The sequence below is a fragment of the Podarcis cretensis genome, assembly GCF_951804945.1.
Source record: "Podarcis cretensis genome assembly, chromosome: 8".
NCBI lineage: Eukaryota > Metazoa > Chordata > Lepidosauria > Squamata > Lacertidae > Podarcis > Podarcis cretensis.
Window position 1 is genome coordinate 3336092 of NC_137177.1, and position 20363 is coordinate 3356454.

Here is a 20363-nt window from a genome sequence, read left to right on the forward strand (position 1 = left end):
CCACTCATGGAGCCAGGCTGCTTTGGCTGCCACTGTGTTTTGCAGGGGGTTGGACTAGATGATCCTAAGGGTCTACAACTCCCACCAAAGAAGAGGGGCAGACAAAACTGATGAACAACATCGAGATGGCAAAGCTAACAGGCAGAATTAGAAACCAGGAAGAGGACGTCTTTAATAAAGAATGGGGAAAGTCTATAATTTATTTGAAAAGCTATTGTAAAGAGTAAGGGGAAGAAATGGAGGCAGTGAGAGATGTTACTTTCTTGGGCTCCATGATCACTGCAGATGGTGACAGCAGCCACGAAATTAAAAGACGCCTGCTTCTTGGGAGAAGGGCAATGACAGGCCTAGACAGCATCTTGAGAAGTAGAGACATCACCTTGCCAACAAAGGTCCGTATAGTTAAAGCTATGGTTTTCCCAGTAGTGATGTATGGAAGTGAGAGCTGGACCATAAAGAAGGCTGATCGCCGAAGAATTGATGCTTTTGAATTCTGGTGCTGGAGGAGACTCTTGAGAGTCCCATGGACTGCAAGAAGATCAAACCTCTCCATTCTGAAGGAAATCAGCCCTGAGTGCTCACTGGAAGGACAGATTGTGAAGCTGAGGCTCCAGTACTTTGGCCACCTCATGAGAAGAGAAGACTCCCTGGAGAAGACCCTGATGTTGGGAAAGATGGAGGGCACAAGGAGAAGGGGGCGACAGAGGACGAGATGGTTGGATAGTGTTTTCGAGGTTACCAGCATGAGTCTGACCAAGCTGCGGGGGGCAGTGGAGGACAGGAGTGCCTGGCGTTCTCTGGTCCATGGGGTCACGAAGAGTCGGACACGACTAAACGACTAAACAACAACAACAAAATTGTAAAGAGTTACATACATTGGTAGGATTGACAGAAAACTTGTAGTAAAAATTTGAACTGTGGATGGACAAAGGATTTATAAAAATAGAGGTATGAAAGGGATGCAGAGGGGGAAATCACTACATTAAGATGCTGCACTGGTTGGAGGGGATGCTAAGCGGCATGTCGGGGCTGCTGTTGTCCTGGCGCAAGGAGTTCCATCGGCCCTTCCCCGCCCGAGAGAGAGGGAGAGAGGGAGGGAGGAAGAGAGACTCTCGCCCATGCCGCCCGCGAGCCTGGCATGAGGCGGTTATGGCACCGTGGCAGCCCTGAAGCGCCGCCCTTCTGCTTCCCTCCCCATCCCCTTCTCTTCCTCCTCCCTCAGCCGCTGCCACCTCTGCCGCCTCCAGCTTCCCCTGGCAGCGCGGCGAAGTCTCGCAAGAGAGGGGCTACCTGCCTGCCTGCTGCCACCTGTCTCCTCACTATGCGCCACTGAGGGGGAAAAGGGAGAGATGGAGACGCGGCAGCTCTTGCGCTCTCTCTCTCGCATCAGAGGACCCCGAGCCGCTGCTTCCCTCTCGAGCCGGGCGAGCATGAAACCCAGGAAATTTATTATTATTATTTTTTTCACATCTGCCAGTTCTTTTATTTATTTATTTTTAAATAATATTTATTCCAATTTTAAAGGTTACAAAAAGAAAACACTAAATTCACACTAAATACAAACAGACAAAAAAATAGAAAAGAAAAACAGCACAGAAAAATACAAACAAAAAACAAAACAAACCTTCCCGTAACTTATTTTTCATCTGCTTATTTCCTTGACCTCCTCACACCTCCCTTTTTTGTATTCTAATTCAATTAGATGTTTCAGCAAATCCTTGCAACTTTGTTTTTATCCTAATAATTTATCTTGATATACTGTTATTCACGTCTTTCACAAATTAAAAATTCAATTTTAACCTAATCCTTATATCATTTCTGCTAAGACCACATTACTTCATTCCAACAACCTTCTAACATTCCTTAATTTTACAATGTTTCTGTAAATAAACTTTAAATTTTTTCCAATCTTCTTCCACCGACTCTTCACCTTGGTCTCGCATTCTGCCAGTCATTTCCAGGAAATTTAAGGGACATCATCAATAAGGGACAGCAGCAGGAAACAGCGTGGGGATATGGGAGTTTCCTGCCAAATAAGGGACGGTTGACAGCTATGCTGAATTTCAGGGTTGGGGGCATTCCCTAGGCAGATTCAGATCAGGATACCTAAAACATTGCCTTACCCTGTACGTACCCAACACACCCCTGCATCACGCTGGAGAGGGTGTTCTGCAGATCGTATCTGCTCAGCTGCCTTCTGCATAATTTCGGGTTCATGGCCTTTAGTGTGGTGGCACCTTTGGAACTCCCTCCCACCGCATGTCAGACACAAACCTTCTCTGCTGTCTTTTTGGAACCTGTGAAAGACATTCCTCTTCCAGCCTTCTAAAATCATCACCTCAGCTGGCATCTTGTTTTGAAACTGAATTGGTCGTTACGTTTGTGCTGTTGTTCTAAGCTGGTTTTATATTTATAATTGGCTTTTTAATTGTTTTTATATGCACCATTGTTTTATATGAAGCATATTCACCCAGTGCTTTACCAGTTGCACTGGCTCCCGGTGGAATACAGGGTCAGGTTCAAGGTGCTGGTCTTGACCTTTAAAGCCCTTTGTGACTTAGGGCCCTCATATTTACGGGACCGCCTCTCCTGGTCTGCCCCGCAGAGGACCTTAAGGTCCATGAATAACCACAGGTCCTGGGCCCCAAGGAAGTCAAGACTATCCTCCACCAGGGCCAGGGCCTTTTCAGTGATGGCTCCGACCTGGTGGAATGCTCTGTCCCATGAGACCAGGGCCCTTCAGGATTTAACCTCCTTCCGTCGGGCCTGTAAGACAGAGCTATTCCACCTGGCCTTTAATTTGAAATCAGCCTGATCTTTTATTTCCCTTCCCTCCCCCCTCCCCTTTTATGAAGATCACCTGCTCTGAGACCCCACAGCTAATTCTCCCCTGGCCTCCTCACTGGCCCAAGTAGGACCAATTCAGCCAGCTAGCCCTGGGGATTATCTAATGCTTATTTCCCCTAAATTGATTTTTGATTTTTGAATTTTATTGTTATTCATGGTTTTTATACTGTATTTTATGTTGTTTTTACAATTAAGTGTTTTAAATTTGTTGCTAGCCACCCTGAGCCCGGTTTTTGAACCGGAAAGGGTGGGGTATAAAATTTATTATTTTTATTATTATTATTATTAATAATAATAATAATAATAATAAACTGCTTTATAAGACAGCATCTTAAAAAGCAGAGATATCACCTTGCCGACAAAGGTCTGTATAGTTCAAGCTCTGGTTTTCCCAGTAGTGATATATGGAAGTGAGAGCTGGACCATAAAGAAGGCTGATCGCCGAAAAATGGATGCTTTTGAATTCTGGTGCTGGAGGAGACTCTTGAGAGTCCCATGGACTGCAAGAAGATCAAACCTATATATTCTGAAGGAAACCAGCCCTGAGTGCTCACTGGAAGGACAGATCCTGAAGCTGAGGCTCCAAGACTTTGGCCACCTCATGAGAAGAGAAGACTCCCTGGAAAAGACCCTGATGTTGGGAAAGATGGAGGGCACAAGGAGAAGGGGACAACAGAGGACGAGATGGTGGGACAGTGTTCTTGAAGCTACCAGCATGAGTTTGACCAAACTGCGGGAGGCAGTGGAAGACAGGAGTGCCTGGCGTGCTCTGGTCCAGGGGGTCACGAAGAGGCGGACACCACTAAACAACAACAACAAAGGTGGTAAATCGCTTCGGAATGCCCCATAGTAAGCAGTTCATAAATGAATTAAATGATCGTTCCTAGTCTTGATCCTGGAAACTTCTGCATGCATAGTACGTAGATGTTCTACCACTTACCGGTGGACCTCAGGGCATTGTTCTGCTTCATCAATACCCCAATACCCTCTCGGGTGCTGAGATGGGCCGAGGGGGCCCTCTTAGTAGTTCCTCTACCCCCAGAAACTTATTGTGTGGCCCATGAGGAGGTGTCTTTCTCCGTGGTGGCCCCTAAGCTGTGGCCCTCCCTCCCCACAAAGTGCCCATTGGGCCCTTCATTATACAGCTTCCACCAAATGCTGAAGACAAACCTCTTTGCCCTAGTTTGGTATTTTAATGTTGCAACCTGCCCTCAGGTGAAGGGAGCGCAATTGCCAATAGTAGCAGCAGCAACGAAAGCCAGGGGCCTGGCGGTGCAGCCAGCTGCATTTAAATTCTGAGCTACGTCTCTCCCTATTCCTCGGCCTGAATCCCAGCAGGGGAATATCTAAATATTAAGAAAAACTACAGATTCAAGGCTGCTGATGCCACTTGGTAAAGGTAAAGGTAAAGGTACCCCTGCCCGTACGGGCCAGTCTTGACAGACTCTGGGGTTGTGCGCCCATCTCACTCAAGAGGCCAGGGGCCAGCGCTGTCCGGAGACACTTCCGGGTCACGTGGCCAGCGTGACATCGCTGCTCTGGCCAGAGCCAGAGCCGCACACGGAAACGCCGTTTACCTTCCCGCTGGTAAGCGGTCCCTATTTATCTACTTGCACCCGGAGATGCTTTCGAACTGCTAGGTTGGCAGGCGCTGGGACCGAGCAGCGGGAGCGCACCCCGCCGCAGGGATTCGAACCGCCGACCTTTCGATCGGCAAGTCCTAGGCGCTGAGGCTTTAACCCACAGCGCCACCTGCGTCCCTTGGAGTCCCTGCGTCCCTGATGCCACTTGGAGGAAGCGTCAAACAGATGCTGTCACCTACCCGGCTAAAAATACTCCAGCCCCCCAAGGGACCAGGCCATTGCTCCCCACCCCATCCTCTTCGTCTCCCCTTCTCATGCCCCACCGGCTGCAGTAAATCCAAGGGGAGGCCATTTGAAGGCAGGAAGCCTCCCCCCCCAAAAAAAATCTTTGCTTTTCACCAACACTGCAAATCTAGAATGCCTTCAAGACTGTATTGTGTGTGTGTCTTAGGGCTGATCCACACTTCCACTTGTCCTACTGCTTCACGCGCCCCCCCCCCCAGCAAAAAATCCGCTCATGATCGGAGCAAACAGCAGCTGGGTTTGTTCCGATTTACAGCTAAGCTGCAGGCTGGGGAAGGAGCAGTAAGGGGGAAACCGCTGAGACCCATGCTTTCTAAATCCAGATTTTCACTGCTACAGTTTTCTGAAAGTCCTGTGTGAGTGTCTGGAGGTGGTTGGAGGATGGATAGCAGCTAACGGATCGAGGTTGAATCCTGACAAGACAAAAGTAGCCTTTTGGGGGGATGAGTTGGGCAGGTATGGGGGACTTCCTGGTCCTGAATGGGGCAACTGTGTCCCTGAAGGACCAGGTGCGCAGCCTGGGAGTCATTTTGGACTCACAGCTGTCCATGGAGGCGCAGGTCCATTCTGTGTCAAGGGCAGCTGTCTACCAGCTCCATCTGGTACGCAGGATGAGACCCTACCTGCCTACAAACTGTCTCACCAGAGTGGTGCATGCTCTGGTTATCTCCCGCTTGCAATGCGCTCTACGTGGGGCTCCCTTTGCAGGTGACCTGGAAACTACAAGTAATCCAGAATGCGGCAGCTAGACTGGTGACTGGGAGCGGCCGCCAAGACCATATAACACCGGTCTTGAAAGACCTACATTGGCTCGCTGTACGTTTCTGAGCACAATTCAAAGTGTTGGGGCTGACCTTGAAAGCCCTAAATGGCCTCGGTCCTGTATACCTGAAGGAGCATCTCCACCTCCATCGTTCTGCCCGGACACTGAGGTCCAGCTCCGAGGGCCTTCTGGTGGCTCCCTCCCTGTGAGAAGCCAAGTTACAGGGAACCAGGCAGAGGGCCTTCTCAGTAGTAGCACCCACCCTGTGGAACACCCTCCCATCAGATGTCAAAGAGATAAACAACTACCTGACGTTTAGAAGACATCTGAAGGCAGCCCTGTTCAGGGAAGGTTTTAATGACTGATGTTAACGTATTTTTAATCTTCTGTTGGAAGCCACCCAAAGTGGTTGGGGAAACCCAGACAGATGGGCGGGGTACAAATAATAAATTATGATGATGATGATGATGATGTCAAAACCGTGGTAAAATGCACTAATACAGGCTAGTTTGTGCCTTCTGTGAACATCCTTTGTGTCATCTTTTTAGATGTGACCAACCTGTCTTCTTAGTTACAGATAGGTAGCCGTGTTGGTCTGCCATAGTCAAAACAAAATAAAAAAATTCCTTCCAGTAGCACCTTAAAGACCAACTAAGTTAGTTCTTGGTATGAGCTTTTGTGTGCATGCACACTTCTTCAGATACTTCTTCAGATACTGTCTTCTTAGGTTTCAGTATATCTCGGCTTGAGCAGGTAGTTATAGAATCAAAGAACTGTAGAATTGGAAGGGACCCCAAGGGTCATCTATACAAGCAACTGTTTCTAGTTGCTGAATTTAAAAAAGAACTGTAGTATTCTGGGCTTCCCTTTTTTCAAACTTTTATTCAAGTAATTTCTTTCTCGTGGGGGGAAAACAATATTGTCTCTGTCCTGCACTACAGGAAAACACAATTCACACCAGATTATTGCATAGATGACAGCAACTCCCATGGCTCTTAACTCTTTCAAAAAGCTTGCGGCTGCATGTCATTTCCAACCGGCCATTTAATAATATTAATTTCACCTGCAAATCTGTGTAGTGAGAAGACTTCCTTTCACTTTCTGCCCAGTCATGTTCTGAGTAGAGATGCGAATCAAACACCTGCCTCAGATCTTGTGCTTCCAGAGAGGAAGAGCAGTTGGCTGAGGAGCAAGCGAAGGAAAAGACTGCACCAAAGAAGGCAGAAAAAATCCCAGGTTGTGGTTGCTGAAGAGGAGAATGCAGAGAGGGCAGGATCCTACCCACAGTAGGGCAGATTGCATTTTTCAACTTCCAAAAATGAGGAGTGCTAAAAAGTTGTAACGAGGCTTTGTTAGGATTATGATGTTCCATTCCACCTAAACAGATGTGTGGAGCTGTTGTATGTCACATGTCTGTTTACATTCCAGCGCAGCTTGCTGGGAACAGACATGTTTTTCTTTTGTCCTGATGCTGAATAAACGCCTGTAAATATGCTTACATATGCCTCTGTCAGCCACTTCCATTGTGAAGAGTTGTTGACTCTGCTGATTAGAGCGTACTCAATCTCTAAAGGTTTCCGAGGCTTGAGTCGCTGATTGATACTGTTCTGAGAACTGGAGTTCGCCCGGCTGCTGGCCGGTGGCTGGAGCCAGCTGGGGACCTGCGAAATGCCCCCGTCTCCCCGAACAGGCTTGGAAACTCCAAATGTATTTTGGTTTAATTAATACTACAGTGGTGCATCGCAAGACGAAAAGAATCCGTTCCGCGATTCTCTAAGTCTAGCGGTTTTTTCGTCTTGCGAAGCAAGCCCATTGACGGCTTAGCGGATTAGCGCTATTAGTGGTTTAGCGGTTTTTAGCGGCTTAGAAAGGGGGGGGAGGAAAAAAAAAGCAGGAACTCGCAAGACATTTTCGTCTTGCGAAGCAAGCCCATAGGAAATTCGTTTTGCGAAGCACCTCCAAAACGGAAAACTCTTTCGTCTAGCGAGTTTTCCGTCTTGCGAGGCATTCGTCTTGCGGGGAACCACTGTATTTAGTGTTGCTTGGACTCCTGCCAACCTAGCAGTTCAAAAGCACGTCAAAGTGCAAGTAGATAAATAGGGACCGCTCCGGAGGGAAAGTTAACGGTGTTTCCGTGCGCTGCTCTGGTACGCCAGAAGTGGTTTAGTCATGCTGGCCACATGACCCAGAAGCTGTCTGTGGACAAACGCCGGCTCCCTCAGCCTATAGAGCGAGATGAGCACCACAACCCCAGAGCTGGTCACGACTGGACCTAATGGTCAGGGGCCCCTTTACCTTTTTTAGTGTTGCTTGGTAAGCAGATTGTGTGCAGAATTGCATAGCAACCATCAAAAATGATTTCCAAGTACTTGCAGTTACGTTATATATTAATTTTCTATTATTATTATTATTATTATGGTTATTATGGTTATTTTCAGAAGGTACAATTTAAATTCTTTGCTTTTCCTAAAGCAGTTTATGTGCTTCTTCATCCAACGTAGACTAAACAGGCTGAACGTTGTCCAGTCACAAAAATCATAGCAGATTTGAATTCCTCACACCCCACAGCATAATTTTAAGACCCCGCACTGGAGAGATTTGCAAAAATAAAGCTTCGCCCCCTATAATGGCCTGCCCTGCTACCCACGGCTGCCTTGGTGACCTTCCTTGAGCTCAAATCCAAAAGAGAAAATGCTACTTTTCATAACAGGAGAACCTAATGGGGTGAGCCAGTGAAAATGAGGGCTATAGATGACGATGATGTCTGTGCTCTGCCTTCCCAGCTGGAGGCAGCAACTTTTCTGAATACCAGTTGCTGGGAGCCACAGGGAGGGAGAAAGTGCTCTTGTGCTTGGAGGGAATCTTGGAGGGAATCTTGACTGCTGCAGGAAGAGGGTGCCGGAATAGATGGGCCGTTGGCCTGATCCCCTCGCCGTGATCATCTGATGTTCTTACTGCTTCTGGGACTCGTGGGGGAGATGGCTCTGGTGGCTTCCTCTTCTTCCTGCGTTGAAAGCTGGTTGTCACAAGGCAAAGGCCCCAGACTCCGTCTAGACCAGGAAGGGTACAGGGAGGTCACCAAGGACCTGCTAGTGCCAGGCTTCTGGGCCGTGCAGCTCTTTGATCAGCCAAATCCCATCCACGACTTTCCCATTCTGAAAAGCAAAGAGAGAGAGTGAGAGAGCATGTCTTTGGGGTTAGGGTCCCTCCAGGAAAAGCTTCAGGTTACACACTCCGCTTCAGGTTACACACTCCGCTAACCCAGAAATAGTGCTTCAGGTTAAGAACTTTGCTTCAGGATGAGAACAGAAACCGTGCAGCAGCGGCGCCGCAGCACAAGCGGGAGGCCCCATTAGCTAAAGTAGTGCTTCAGGTTAAGAACAGTTTCAGGTTAAGTACAGACCTCCGGAACGAATTAAGTTCTTAACCCGAAGTACCACTGTACAACGATACTGGAAACAATGCAGGGGCTGGACACATCTGGGGGTCCCAATTAGTAAACGTTAAACATTTATTGAACAATTTTTTGTGTCTGGAGCAGGGGAATGGGATCCGGGGGCCCAAGGCTTCTTCTCATCGGGGATCCAGCGGTTATGAATGGTTCCTGTGCCTGCTGCAACCCTGGATGACATTGGACCACAGCTGAGCTGCACCATTGAAAACCACTGCATTCGGTTGGAGGATGGAGGGCGGCTAATGGATTGAGGTTGAATCCTGACAAGACAGAAGTACTCTTTTGGGGAATGAGGCGGACAGGTGTGGGGGACTCCCTGGTCCTGAATGGGGCAACTGTGCCCCTGAAGGACCAGGTGCACAGCCTGGGAGTAATTTTGGACTCACGGCTGTCCATGGAGGCACAGGTCCATTCTGGGTCCAGAGCAGGTGTCCACCAGCTCCATCTGGAACAAAGGCTGAGGCCCTCCCTGCCCACAGACTGTCTCACCAGAGTGGTGCATGCTCTGGTTATCTTCCGCTTGGACTACTGCAATGTGCTCTACGTGGGGCTCCCTTTGAAGGTGACCCGGAAACTACAACTAATCCAGAATGCTGCAGCTAGACTGGTGACTGGGAGTGGCCGCCGGGACCACATAACACTGGTCTTGAAAGACCTACATTGGCTCCCAGTACGTTTCCGAGCACAATTCAAAGTGTTGGTGCTGACCTTTCAAGCCCTAAACGGCCTCTACCCAGTATACCTGAAGGAGTGTCTCCACCCCCATCGTTCTGCCCAAACACTGAGGTCCAGCACCGAGGGCCTTCTGGTGGTTCCCTCGCTGCAAGAAGTGAGGTTACAGGGAACCGGGCAGAGGGCCTTCTCGGTGGTGGCACCCGCCCTGTGGAATGCCCTCCCATCAGATGTCAAGGAAATAAACAACTATCTGACTTTTAGAAGACATCTGTTCCCTGTATAGGGAAGTTTTTAATGTCCGATGTTTTATTGTATTTTTCATATTTTGTTGGAAGCCACCCAGAGTGGCTGGGGAAACCCATCCAGATGGGCGGGGTACAAATAAATTATTATTATTATTATTATTATTATTATTATTATTATTATTATTATTCTGTATTGCTCTTTCGCAGGACTTAAATGCTGCCTACCTGGTCGTCCGACACTTGTTCCAGCCAAACATGAGTCCTGTTCACGATCTGCATGTGTGTGTAGCCATAATCCTCAATCCGCACGGCGCTCCATTCTCGTGGGTCGGGGACAAAGGGGTCATGTCGCTCTCTGCAGCCCTGGTGGGGTGAGGAAGGAAGAGGCTCAAAGGCTGGGCAGCTTAGAGTTTTCCACAGTACACAGCTTCTTCAGGCTTTGCCAACCTGGTGCCCTCCAGATGGGAGTTGCAGTCCTAAACATTTCATAGAATCATAGAATCATAGAGTTGGAAGAGACCACAAGGGCCATTGAGTCCAACCCCCTGCCAAGCAGGAAACACCATCAGAGCACTCCTGACATATGGTTGTCAAGCCTCTGCTTAAAGACCTCCAAAGAAGGAGACTCCACCACACTCCTGGGCAGCAAATTCCACTGTCAAACAGCTCTTACTGTCAGGAAGTTCTTCCTAATGTTTAGGTGGAATCTTCTTTCTTGTAGTTTGGAACCATTGCTCCATGTCCGCTTCTCTGGAGCAGCAGAAAACAACCTTTCTCCCTCCTCTATGTGACATCCTTTTATATATTTGAACATGGCTATCATATCACCCCTTAACCTCCTCTTCTCCAGGCTAAACATGCCCAGCTCCCTTAGCCGTTCCTCATAAGGCATCGTTTCCAGGCCTTGGACCATTTTGGTTGCCCTCCTCTGGACACGTTCCAGTTTGTCAGTGTCCTTCTTGAACTGTGGTGCCCAGAACTGGACACAGTACTCCAGGTGAGGTCTGACCAGAGCAGAATACAGTGGCACTATTACTTCCCTTGATCTAGATGCTATACTCCTACTGATGCAGCCCAGAATTGCATTGGCTTTTTTAGCTGCCGCGTCACACTGTTTGAAGGGCACCCGGTTGGGGAGGGCTGGCCGAGCTGCACAACAGAGAACCCAGGGGTTCTCAAACATTTTCGGGCCTCCCTGATTCCATAAACTCATCCCCAGTGCCTCCTACCCTATAAATGCATTATTCAGAATAGCGGTTTGCTTGCCCCACTAAGGAAGATAATAAATAACACAATGCAATCCAAATCAGGAATTATTATTTGCGCATTTATTCAAAACCCAATTAAAACCGAATGGCAAATGAAGATGATGGAGTTTATGGAGCTGGCTGATCTCACCGGGAGAATCCGCGACCAGAAAGAAGAGGAACACCAAGAAGATTGGAAGAAATTTAAAGACTATTTGAATAAATATTGTAATATTAAAGATATGTAATCACCTGAAAGAATCAATTAGGCCTAGGATTAAATTGGGATTAAATAAATAAATAAGAAAACATACGATAAGAAAAGTTGGGAAATATAATTATGGCTGTGATATGGTTTTATGAAATAATGATATTGGAAACTGCTATATATAATTACTAAGAAACTCAGATGGAAGAGATTTGAGGAAGTCAAGTAATATGTTTATGAAGATGGATTTTGATTAATTAATTAAGCTTATGTGGTGATTTGATGTATTTTATGTTTTGTGTTCTTTTTTCTTTTTCCGTTTCATTCTTTTTCCTTTATTATTGTTGGCTTTTTCTTCTGTTATGTTTATGTATGGAAAATAATAAATATTATTATATTAAAAAATCCAATTAAAACCTTTTAGTTTAATTAACTGAAGAAATCTGATGACCTTGAGCCAGTGATACAATGTTTTCAAAGATTGGCAATCATTTACCCTTCCAGTATCCCCTGCCTCTCCCCACAGGGGATGCCCATTTTAGGAATTCCTACCCTAATCCCTTCCAGTTGCCTAGGCTTCCCTTCTCCCTCCCCTCACTGTGTTTCCATAAACTGCTCAGACGGGGGGGGGGGGGGGGAGAGCAAGATGGCACTCTCTGACTTGTAGCCCAACTTGCGTTGTGATAGCGATCACAACCAGGGAACCACTCAGTACTTAGGAATGGGACCGTGGGTCAAAGTTGGAGCCCATGTGTTGCATTCAGAAGGTCCCAGATTCAATTGGGTGGCATATCCGGTTGGAAGGCTACCAGGTGGAAGCATAGCTGTCAACTTACAGATTTGAAAATAAGAGACCAGCAGCTTCGGAAATAAGGGATCAGCAGCCAAAATAAGGGATTTTCCAAGGGGCACAGGTATGTTCAACTTCTGAGCCCCTCCGAGCCAAAGGCAGAAAGCCCAGCCAGCAGCCAAACGAAGCCTCAAGCGGTGGTTCCCACAGCACAGCAACCCATCAAAAGGGGATGCAGCAAGGAAAACCACCGTCACCTCTCCGCTGGGAAGCGCTGAGCAAAGGCAAGTCCCCAGGCAACGCGGCTGATTTGATTGGCACAAGGCATGCAAGCTCCACCCCCCAGTCATTCTTAGACTCCTTATTGGGTGAGCAACGCAGCCAAGCAACACAGTTGGAGCCTCCCGCTGGTCACTGGTCTCCAGGATTTTGGGCAGAGAGCAGCTTTTGTCATCACCTTCCATCCATAGCTGTCAACTGTCCCCTGGCCGGCAGGGAGAGAGGGAGGGGAGCTGCTTCCTTTGAAACCCGGGAAATTTAAGGGACATCATCAATAAGGGACAGCAGCGGGACACGGCGCTGGGATAAGGGACTTTCCCACCAAATAAGGGACAGTTGACAGCTATGGATGGAAGGTGATGACAAAAGCTGCTCTCTGCCCAAAATCCTGGAGACCAGTGACCAGCGGGAGGAAACAACACTCTCCCTCATAACACTAGAACTCGTGGACATCCCATGAAGCCAAATGTTTCAGGACACTCAGATAATAATAATAAATAATAATTTATACCCCGCCCTCCCCAACCAAGACTGGGCTCAGGGCAGCTAACACCAGGTATAAAAACAATTGATTAAAATACAACTTAAAAACAAGATTAAAATATGACATTAAAATGCAGCCTCATTTCAGCAGAAACTCAAAAACTTTTGGGGGGATGAAAACGTCAAGTCTTCACCAAGGCCAACTATCCAGACTGGTCCTACGTGGGACAGAAAAAAGCCAGGGAAGTCCCCAAATAGGAGTTCCATCAGAGAAGGAGAAAGGAAAAAGGATAGAGGGGAGGGGATCAAGTTGATTCCAAGTCAAAGGCCAGGCGGAACAACTCTGTCTTACAGGCCCTGCGGAAAGAAATCAGATCCCGCAGAGCCCTGGTCTCATGAGACAGAGCATTCCACCAAGCTGGAGCCATCACTGAAAAGGCCCTGGCTCTGGTTGAGGCTAATCTGACTTCCTTAGGGCCCGGGACCTTGAGGGTGTTGCTACAGTGGTGCCTCACAAGACGAAATTAATCCGTTCCGCGAGTCTCTTTGTCTTGCGGTTTTTTCGTCTTGCGAAGCATGGCTATTAGCGGCCTAGCGGCTATTAACGGCTTAGCGGCTTTAAGAAAAAGGAAACAAACTCGCAAGAACTCGCAAGACGTTTCCTCTTGCGAAGCAAGCCCATAGGGAAATTTGTCTTGCGGAATGACTCAAAAAACGGAAAACTCTTTCGTCTTGCGCGTTTTTCGTCTTGCAAGGCATTCGTCTTGCGAGGTACCACTGTATTTAAGGACCTTAAGGAATTAAGGATAAAAGGAATTACTTCTTCATGCAATGCATTGCTAAACTACAGAACTCCTTGCCACAGGAGGCAGCGATGGCCACCAACTGGGATGGCTTTAAAAGAGGATGAGACAAATTCAGAGGGCTATTGGTGGCTACTAGTCACAATGGCTGTACTCTGTCTGAGGCAGCAATGCTTCTGAATACCAGTGGCTGAGAACCACAGGAGGGGAGAGTGCTTTTGTACTTATGTTGTGCTCGCGGATTTCCAATTGAAGCATCTCGTTGGCTCCGGTGAGAACAGGATGATGCACAAGATGCACCACTGGCCTGATCATATGACGATATATACGATACACGATATCTTTATTGTCATTGTCCCATGCAGAACAATGAAATTGAAAAACTACATAAAACTACATAAAACTACTATAAAACTACGTAAAACATTCAAAAACCCCTAAAAACTCTGAAACCCAATTTTAAAATACACTATACTAAAGAGACCCCTTATGCTGCGTTTAGAACCAGAATTGCATTTGCGTAGAAACTGTTTCTCAGGCGGCTAGTCCTGGTCTTTATAACCCTGGACCTTCTTCCAGAAGGCAGAAGCTGAAAGAGATCATTTCCGGGGTGCGCACTATCCTGCGCTATCTCTGCAGCTTTCTTATGGCACCTGGAAGAATAGATTTGATCCAAGGTGGGAAGAGTGCACCCAATTATTCTCTCTGCAGTCTTTACAACCCTGGATAGCATTGTTTTTTCACTGGCCGTGCAGCTCCCAAACCACACACACAGAGACCATAAGTTAACACACTCTCCACAGTACAATGGTAAAATGCCATCAAGAGGTCCTTTGAGAGATTGTTTTTCTGAAGGATTCTCAAAAAATATAACCTCTGCTGTGCTCTCTTCATCAGGTCTTTGCTGTTCTCTCCCCAGGTTAGGTCATCTCTCAACACTCAACTCCATTCACAGAAATCGAAACACCGAGACCTGTTCCACGCACTTCCCCTCAATAATAAGTGGCTGAATATTCAATTTACATTCCCTAAAGTCCACAGTGATCTCTTTTGTTTTCTTTAAGTTAAGGAGTAAGTTGTTTTTCCTGCACCTCTCCCCCAACTGCTCAACTTCCTTCCTATACAGTGGTACCTTGCAAGACGAATGCCTCGCAAGACGAAAAACGCGCAAGACGAAAGAGTTTTCCGTTTTTTGAGTCGTTCCGCAAGACGAATTTCCCTATGGGCTTGCTTCGCAAGAGGAAACATCTTGCGAGTTCTTGTGAGTTTGTTTCCTTTTTCTTAAAGCCGCTAAGCCATTAATAGCCGCTAAGCCGCTAATAGCTGTGCTTTGTAAGACGAAAAAACCACAAGACGAAGAGACTCGCGGAACGGATTAATTTCGTCTTGCGAGGCACCACTGTAGGCCTATTAGCAGACTCATATTATGTTTTGCCCTAGGTGTCAAGAGACTGGGCAGAGGAGGAGTGGTGGAGAACAGCTTCTCCATTCTGACTCTTCCAGGGAGGAGGAAGAAGAAGACGACGGTATAGATTTACAACAGGGGTTTGCGGGAGGTCGAAGCTCAGAGGCAGATTAGGGGGGAAGCTGGGGAATTGTGGGAGAGCCAGAGCAACACCTGGCTGACACTTTATCACCGGAAAGCATGCCAGGCCCTCCATCTCCCAGAACCTGGTGAGCCTTAAAAGTAGAAGAACAAAGAGATCAAAGACAGGGAGCACATAGCAGCACCTATAGAGGAGACGAAGAGAATGACAAATGGAGAAGAGATGGGGTGGAGGTGTAGAGTCACTTAGGACAACGCCATTATCCAAGAGGCGTTCTACAGCCTCTCTGTAAAGACTGAAATAAAATAGGCCTGTAAGAAATTCTTCCTTGTCTTATACTTTTTGGGCAGCCAGCCGAGAGCCGCTGACAGCACCCTGGCACTAGGCTAGATGGGCAAAACAGTCTGATACAGTGGTGCCTCGCAAGACGAAATTAATTTGTTCCGCGAGTCTCTTCGTCTTGCGGTTTTTTCGTCTTGTGAAGCACGGCTATTAGCGGCTTAGCGGATTAGCGCTATTAGCGGCTATTAGCGGCTTATCGGCTATTAGTGGCTTAGAAAAAGGGGGGAAAAAGAAAAAAACTCGCAAGACGTTTCGTCTTGTGAAGCAAGCCCATAGGGAAATTCGTCTTGCAAAGCGCCTCAAAAGACGGAAAACCCTTTCGTCTAGCGAGTTTTTCGTCTTGCGAGGCATTCGTCTTGCGGGGCACCACTGTATGTGAGGAACTCTGTTTATATTCAGAAGGACGGTGTAATTAGCTCATAAGCCACCATTTAAAATTAAGTCTGCCCACCCACCCAACACCTCACACTTACAGCTGATCCAGTGATAATATGAACAGGGGCACAAGGGTTGGTATAAGGGGCCTTGGTGCTGCCATTGCAAACCTGAAGGAGAAAGAGAGATGAGGAGGATTATTCATTTACTGTATTATTATTGTTGTTGTTGTTGTTTATATACCGCCCTATACCCGGAGGTCTCATGGCGGTTCACAGAAAAGATCACAACACATATAATCATTATAAAAACAACAACCCAATAACACACGCCCCCCGCCCCCCCGGAAGTAGCCACATTTTAAAAGGGTATAGAATGTGAGATTTTGACCAGCTTCTGCCCATCTGAAGCTGAAGCTGATACAGGCTCCTCTTCTCTGGAGCCCAAACAGAGCGTCGTCACACACAGCGGAAGGATGAGCAGTATGTGCCACATTCTTAACTTTATTCACACTTCTATGCTGAGAGAATACAAACATGCATCTTGCCTCTGCGAGAGCAGAGAAGCAACTCCTCTCGGAAACAAAGAACACCGAGAGAAACAATGAAAAACAGGAAACCAGTGAACGTCACATCCAGTCTCCCATTCCCGTGGGAACCCAACAGTACTCTGACTGTGGAATGCAAAACAATGTCCCGAGACAAGCATTTCGCTGCACAGTGAAGGAAAACAGAAACCAACATAGAACAGGGGTCAGCAAACTTTTAGCAGGGGGCCAGTCCACTGTTCCTCAAACCTTGTGGGGGGCTGGACTATATGGGGGGGGGGAATGAATGAATTCCTATGCCCCATAAATAACCCAGAGATGCATTTTAAATAAAAGGACACACTCTACTCATGTAAAAACACCAGGCAGGCCCCACAAATAACTCAGAGATGCATTTTAAATAAAAGGACATATTCTACCCATGTAAAAACATGCTAATTCCCAGACTGTCCACGGGCTGGATTGAGAAGCCTATTGGGCCGGATCCGGTCCCTGGGCCTTAGTTTGCCGATCCAAGGTATAGGATCAGATCAAGCAAAGGCCTGGTTAAAAAGCAATGCTTTTGTCTGACGCCTAAAGGTGTGTAATTAAGGCACCAAGCAAACTTCCCTGGGGAGAGCATTCCAGTACTTTAAATTTGCTGTATTTCCTATACAGTGGTGCCTTGCAAGACGAAATTAATTCGTTCTGCGAGTTTTTCCGTCTTGCGAATTTTTTCGTCTTGCGAAGCACGGACTTTGGAAAAGCTTCAAAAATCACCAAAGTCTTCAAAAACCTCAAAAAAGGCTACCACACCGCGTGCGATGAGTTGCTCCTCGAAGTGAAGGCACGGTTTTAAGAAAAAGGAAACAAACTTGCAAGACAAAGGAAACAAACTTGCAAGACGTTTCCGTCTTGCGAAGCAAGCCCATAGGGAAATCCGTCTTGCGAAGCAACTCAAAAAACGAAAAACTCTTTCGTCTTGCGAGTTTTTCGTCTTGCAAGGCATTCGTCTTGCGAGGTACCACTGTATATCCCACCTTTTTCTCCAAGGAGCTCTGGTCCTTCCCCCTTCCTCATTCAATCCCCACAACGACCCTGTGAGGTAGGTTAGGCTGAGAGGCCATGACTGGGCCAAGATAACTCTGGTCTCCCAGGTCCTAGCAGCCCGTATTCCTACACTGTCTCTCAGCCAAGTACTAACCAGGTCTGACCCTGCTTAGCTTCCCAGATCAGAAGAGATTGGGCTTGTTCAAGTAAGAAGAGCAGGACTTTTTTTAGCAGTGGTGAAATTCCTGCTGGCGAGTCTGTGGAATGGCACCAGCCCCTTCAAGGCCAGCTGCCTGAGGATTGGCAGTTCCATGGAGCAGGGGACCCTTTTGCAAAAGGAGATCACGTGGCCCAGGATTTGCTGGCAAAACTCTGAGACAGGCACCCCCAAACTCAGCCCTCCAGACGCTTTGGGACTACAATTCCCATCATCCACGTTAGCTAGGGGTGATGGGAGTTGTAGTCCCAAAACATCTGGAGGGCCAAGTTTGGGGATGCCTGCTCCAGGATGATGCTCGCTGCTCCCAGCCACTGAAGCCGGCGTGGCAGAGAGCCAGATTCTACAGATTCCAACCCAGCAAGGTCTCCGAATCTCCCACCGCGGAGATTCTGCTGTGGGGTAAGGACTCTCCCCCTTATCCCAGGTTTCGGGTGCCCTTCTCTGCTTCTGAACAGGACGCTGCCCCTTTGCCAAGCCTGGAATCACCTTGTAGTCGTAGACCGGCCATAGCCTCTCGTAGGAGTGTTCATGGGCCCACAGCTCCAAGTCAACCCCTGGAGGGAGGAGAAGAAGAGGCTTTTGCCAAGGCAGAGAACAGCAGCTGGTGCCAGACTGACAGAGAAGCCCATGCCCCAACCTCTGCTTCCCCAAAGTCGCCGGCTCCATTGCATTTATGTATTTACTATTAAATTCTTCAACATGCAACATCATACAGATTAATAATGAGGTAGAGGGTATGTTTTATCATATGTGGTGGACTTGTAAACCGGGAAAAGAATATTGGGAAATGATATATAATGAATTGGAAAAAATTGTTTGAAAGTAAGGTAAAGGTAAAGGGACGCCTGACCATTAGGTCCAGTCGTGACCGACTCTGGGGTTGCGACGCTCATCTCGCTTTATTGGCCGAGGGAGCCGGCGTACAGCTTCCGGGTCATGTGGCCAGCAGGACTAAGCCGCTTCTGGCGAACCAGAGCAGTACACGGAAACGCCGTTTACCTTCTCGCCAGAGCGGTACCTATTTATCTACTTGCACTTTGACGTGCTTTCGAACTGCTAGGTTGGCAGGAGCAGGGACCGAGCAATGGGAGCTCACCCCATCGCGGGGATTCGAACCGCCGACCTTCCAATCGGCAAGCCCAAGGCTCAGCGGTTTAACCCACAGCGCCACCCGCATCCCGCGTTTGAAAGTACCTTTCCAAAAAAGCCAGAGTCCTTTTTGTTGGGGATAATTAGTCAGAAATTCCCAGGTGTCGAAAAAGATTATGTATGCTAATCATACATAATCATTATGTATGCTACTACTGCAGCCCGTGTTTTGTGAGCCCCGAAAAGAAAATGAGCGAGGTCCCAAACAAGGAAGAATGGCAACTTAAATTGGTGGAATAGGCACACCTCTGAGATTTAATTTATAGAAGAATATACATTTAAAGAAGACTGGAAAATGTTTACTGATTATTTGGGTGAAAGTTGTGTACATTTAAAAACACTGGTAGCATTAAGATAAACAGTATAAATATGTTTTGATGGTATAACAATGGAATGGTTTAGTTCACGTAAAATATGCAGGGTTGTAGAGTATGCAAAATGAACCATGGAAAGAGAAGAAGAGAAGCCATTGATTTAAGGTTGTCTAAATGATTATCTTGAAATGTAAATTAGAAAAACTTAATAAAAACGATAATAAAATAATAATAATGAACTATACTGTGATGGCCTGGGAATCCGATTCAAAGGCTGAACCGGAGGAATCCCAGCCTGCGCAGGAGTCCCCGCTTCCAGAGCCGGCTGAACTGGGGCAGGGCCTTGATTCTGAAGCACCTGCACCTGTGCCGGATCCTCAGGAGCAGGAACCAGGTGAATCCACTCTGGCTCCAGAGGTGGTTGAGGACTCAGTGCCTGCAGGTGAGTCTCCCCCTGGGCCCAGTAACCCTCCAGCCTCTCCTGAACTGCAGAGGCTCAGGGCAGAGAGGCGAAGGGAACTGGTTTCTCCCAGGAGGAGTGCTCGCCTCCAGGCCAGGAGAGGTGGGTCTCCTGGGGACCGGGGCCGCCCCTGGCCTCAGAGGAGATAAAGGCCAGTCAGCCCGGTCCCAGGTTGCGGGAGCAACGTCGTTGATGAGCTGTTTCGGCCAGCATCCAGTCCTGTTTCCCCCAGAGTTCCTGTCCTTGCCCGGCTTCCCTCTGTGGACCCCACTTCGCCCGAGGAGGACTGTCTGCCGACCCTCAACTCAGGTCCTGGACCTCACCCCACGGTAACCTCCCCCCTGGACCAGCACATATACCACCCTAGACCAGGAGCTGGTCCTTAGGCAATACATGCAAAAAAACATTAATTCTAATCTGTGTAGAAGGTGATAAAAAGTTTAAATTATAAAAACAATTATTATAATGTGAGGGGAGCCCTCTATTTTTGTTCTTAGCCATGTACATAATAATAATAATAAGAGAAAGAGTTTGGATTTGATATCCTGCTTTTTCACTACCCGAAGGAGTCTCAAAGCGGCTAACATTCTTCTTTCCCTTCCACCCCCCACAACAAACACTCTGTGAAGTGAGTGGGGCTGAGAGACTTCAGAGAAGTGTGACTGGCCCAAGGTCACCCAGCAGCTGTGTGTGGAGGAGC

At 47.6% G+C, this 20363-nt stretch overlaps 1 protein-coding gene and 1 long non-coding RNA gene across 5 annotated transcripts in view; one reads left to right on the forward strand and one right to left on the reverse strand.

Moving 5' to 3' along the window:
• The window catches only part of LOC307221386, a 225939-nt gene that overhangs the window by 201306 nt on the left and 4270 nt on the right, over positions 1-20363 (forward strand). The window contains exons 2-4 of one of the 4 annotated variants that reach the window (XR_013841350.1): positions 6197-7231; positions 7533-8153; positions 20194-20253. This is a non-coding gene — a long non-coding RNA (uncharacterized lncRNA). Of the gene's footprint in view, positions 1-6196; positions 7232-7532; positions 8229-20193; positions 20254-20363 lie in introns of those variants that run through there. The other 3 variants (XR_013841349.1, XR_013841351.1, XR_013841352.1) reach the window with 3 other exon arrangements.
• Positions 8149-20363, reverse strand: part of ACP7 (acid phosphatase 7, tartrate resistant (putative)) — a 32396-nt gene continuing 20181 nt past the window's right edge. The window contains exons 10-13 of the mRNA XM_079985614.1: positions 18227-18294; positions 16043-16114; positions 10096-10233; positions 8149-8651 (exon numbers count right to left, since the gene is read on the reverse strand). Of these exons, the coding sequence (XP_079841740.1) occupies positions 8586-8651; positions 10096-10233; positions 16043-16114; positions 18227-18294 (344 nt within the window). The 3' untranslated portion in view covers positions 8149-8585. The remainder of the gene's footprint in view (positions 8652-10095; positions 10234-16042; positions 16115-18226; positions 18295-20363) is intronic.